General features: G+C 63.0%; 1 protein-coding gene across 1 annotated transcript in view; it reads left to right on the top strand.

Annotated features, from left to right (window-relative positions):
• Window positions 1–3,637, top strand: part of LOC103679684 (plexin-A3) — a 27,641-nt gene that overhangs the window by 4,414 nt on the left and 19,590 nt on the right. Inside the window, exons 5-8 of the mRNA XM_040626535.1 lie at window positions 2,627–2,755; window positions 2,826–2,926; window positions 3,166–3,289; window positions 3,386–3,542. Of these exons, the coding sequence (XP_040482469.1) occupies window positions 2,627–2,755; window positions 2,826–2,926; window positions 3,166–3,289; window positions 3,386–3,542 (511 nt within the window). The remainder of the gene's footprint in view (window positions 1–2,626; window positions 2,756–2,825; window positions 2,927–3,165; window positions 3,290–3,385; window positions 3,543–3,637) is intronic.

The raw sequence follows: 3,637 nt of genomic DNA, 5'->3' as shown, positions 1-3,637 counted from the left end.
ACCACCGCAAGGAGCACTACCTGTCAGGGGCTCAGGAGCCTGACTCCATGGCCGGTGTCATTGTGGAGCAGGGGCAGGGGCCCAGCAAGCTGTTCGTGGGCACCGCCGTGGATGGCAAGTCTGAGTACTTCCCCACCCTCAGCTCCCGCAAGCTCATCAGCGACGAAGACAGTGCCGACATGTTCAGTCTGGTGGGTGAGCCCACTCGCCTGTTCACCTTCTCAGGCCAGCTGCCAGGCCCTCTTCCCCTGGTGTCTCTCCTCACCCCTCTCAAGAGCCAGTTCCCATTTCCCTCCTTGCCTTCACCCTGTCCTGATCCAAGAGGAGAGCTGCTGAGGACAGGAGGACGGGCGAGGGCACAGGATGGGGCTGCTCACCCTGCCCTCTGTGGCCTTTCTGGCCTGGGCTTCTAGGACCATATGGGCAGGGTGGGAGCATGAGGGAAGCCCCCTGGGGGGGGCTGCAGTGGGGTCGTGGGGGCCTCGTCCCACGCTCCCCTCAACCTGCTCCCCAGGTGTACCAGGACGAGTTTGTGTCCTCGCAGATCAAGATCCCCTCAGACACACTGTCCTTGTACCCCGCCTTTGACATCTACTACATCTATGGTTTTGTGAGTGCCTCCTTCGTGTACTTCCTGACGCTGCAGCTGGACACTCAGCAGACGCTGCTGGACACGGCAGGCGAGAAATTTTTCACATCCAAGATCGTGCGCATGTGTGCCGGGGACTCAGAATTCTACTCGTATGTGGAGTTCCCCATCGGCTGCTCCTGGCGAGGCGTGGAATACCGCTTGGTGCAGAGTGCCCACCTGGCCAAGCCTGGCCTGCTGCTGGCCCAGGCCCTGGGTGTGCCGCCTGACGAGGACGTCCTCTTCACCGTCTTCTCTCAGGGCCAGAAGAACCGGGTCAGCCCGCCCCGGCAGACCATCCTCTGCCTCTTTACCCTCAGCACCATCAACGCCCACATCCGACGCCGCATCCAGTCCTGCTATCGCGGGGAAGGCACGCTGGCCCTGCCCTGGCTGCTGAACAAGGAGCTGCCCTGCATTAACACCGTGAGCTCTCACCGGGGGGCTGTGCGCTCTATCGCAGGCTGCCTGGGGCCTTGGCGGTGGCCCCCTGGCTAGGGAGCTCCCTGCCTCTGCTACTCCTGCCTTCTCACTGTGGATGGGTGCTGTCTTTGTGGGCTACCCTTTCTCCTCCTGTGCCCGTCCTAGCTGCCTGCTCCGGGCTCCGTCTCCCGGGCAGCCCCATCTTGCAGGCCTTGGAGGTGTGCCGGCGGCCACTTGCTTGCCTCACCCACCTCTCCCTACTCCTGCCTCCTCTTCCTCCTCGGCCCCTGACTTCCTGTGGGGTCCCAGGGCCAACAGTTGGTCTTGGCTGGGAGAGCCAGTTCCAGATCCTGCTTGCTTCCAGAATATGGGGTCTTGTGGCCTCTGTCCAGCTGGTGCCCCCAAGCTCACTCGTACCCCTCCTGTTTCACCAGCCCATGCAGATAAATGGAAACTTCTGCGGGCTGGTGTTGAACCAGCCACTGGGGGGCCTGCATGTGATTGAGGGACTGCCTCTGCTGGCTGACAGCAGTGACGGCATGGCCAGTGTGGCTGCCTACACCTACCGCCAGCACTCCGTGGTCTTCATCGGCACTCGCTCTGGTAGTCTGAAGAAGGTAGGGTGCGGACTGGAGGCAAGAACATACACTCTGAAGTCCCAGACAGGGCATTGCCCATGGGGGAAGGCAGACTTCCCAGGCCGGGTCCCAGGCCTGCACACATTTCACGCTCACCAACACTAGTGCCCACTGTGGCCTGAATGGCTGGCTCATGTGACAGAGCCCAGACCCGTCTCAGGGCCTCCCTGCTGGGAGAGCAGGGCCCTGGCTGAGCTGTCATTGCCAACTCCTTTGCTGAATAAATGAGGGAGAAATGTGGGTATAACCCCCCATGCCCTCTTGTCCCCTCATGGGCACTAGGGCTGCTTCCATTCTGGGACGGGGTGGTGGGACAGGGGGAGATGGACTCTGGGAGCTCCAGTGTGCTCCGAAGGGATAGGAGTCAGAATGACTGCCATGTACTCATCTGGCCCACTGAGCAAGTACAGAGCTGCCCCCAGGAGGTCTGGGAACAGTAGGTGGGGGGAGGTTTGTAAAGAGAAACTGTGGAGTTCTTGGGGGCCTGCTCTGCTCCCCTCCTGGGCCCTCATTTGTGTCTGTAACAGTTTTGGGGAGGCATCATTCCCAAACCACACCCTGCTGTCCCTCTAAGGTGTACCTCTCGGTAAGTTTGCAGAGCTGTGCAAGCATCACCATTCTTTTGTTCCAGGATGGTGTCATCCCCCCAAAATGCCCTCCCCCTGGAGCTCTCACCCCTCTCCCCCTGGCCTAGGCAACATGAATCTCTCCATTTCTAGTTCTTGGAGGCCTTTTTGACTGGCTGAGTCATCCCCAGTGGCCTCCAGGGATGGCCTTTGAACCCTCTTTCCCCTGCCTGTGGGGCCCTGGCGGGGAGGGGGGGGGCAGGCACGTTGAGTGCTGAGCCCTGCCAGGCCGTGGCTTCAGCTTGATAAAAGGATGTCCTGGGTGTGTGTGGCATGGCCGTGGCATCAGGTTGGTTTGTCTCGTGGCCCAGGTCCGGGTTGATGGCTCCCAGTACGCCCACCTCTACGAGACAGTGCCTGTGGTGGATGGCAGCCCCATACTCCGAGACCTGCTCTTCAGCCCTGACCACCGGCACATCTACCTCCTGAGTGAGAAGCAGGTGGGCCCGCGGCGGGCGGTGGTGGGCGGCAGGGTCGGGGCAGGGCGGGTACTGATGCAGCTGTCCCCAGGTGAGCCAGCTCCCGGTGGAGACCTGCGAGCAGTACGTGAGCTGCACCGCCTGCCTTGGCTCGGGGGACCCGCACTGTGGTTGGTGTGTGCTGCAGCACAGGTGAGGGCCTGCTGTGGGCTGCCCACATGCCTGTCTCTCCCCGTCGTGCCCTTGTGGCCGCGTCCTCCTTCCCCTTCTGTTTCATGCCACTCACGAGCGGAACCGGCATCCCCACTGACGCTGTGACCTGGCACTGTGGGCTGGGCTGCCTGGCCGCCTTCCCTGCAGATGGCCATGACGCCCCTGGCCAGGGCCCTGTGGGGCAGCTGTGTAACGGGCTCTGGCCTGACCCCATGCAGATGCTGCCGTGAAGGGTCCTGTCCAGGCGCCTCGGCCCCACACGGCTTTGCTGAGGAGCTGAGCAAGTGTGTCCAGGTGCGGGTCCGGCCCAACAATGTTTCGGTGACATCGCCTGGGGTGCAGGTGAGTGGCATGGTGACTGCAGGTGCGGGGGCCTGTGCGTGCATGCACGGAGGCAAGGGGGGGCACCTTCTGCTCTGACCGCTCTGCCTCCCCCAGCTGACTGTGGCCATGCGCAACGTGCCAGACCTCAGCGCTGGTGTGAGCTGTGCCTTTGAGGAGGTGACGGAGAGCGAGGCTGTCCTGCTGCCCTCCGGGGAGCTGCACTGCCCCTCGCCCTCGCTGCAGGAGCTCCGGGCTCTCACCCGGGGGCATGGTCAGTGGGCTCGGGCTCTCCGGGCTGGGGGACTCCCCATCCCAGGCTTGCTCACGGCCACCCCTGGGCTCGCTGCAGGGGCCACCCGTACCGTG

The sequence above is a fragment of the Ursus maritimus genome (genome assembly GCF_017311325.1).
Source record: "Ursus maritimus isolate PB19 chromosome X unlocalized genomic scaffold, ASM1731132v1 scaffold_X1, whole genome shotgun sequence".
Classification (NCBI taxonomy): Eukaryota; Metazoa; Chordata; class Mammalia; order Carnivora; family Ursidae; genus Ursus; species Ursus maritimus.
Note: the sequence above shows the minus strand (reverse complement) of the source record. Positions and strands in the feature narration are given on the sequence as shown.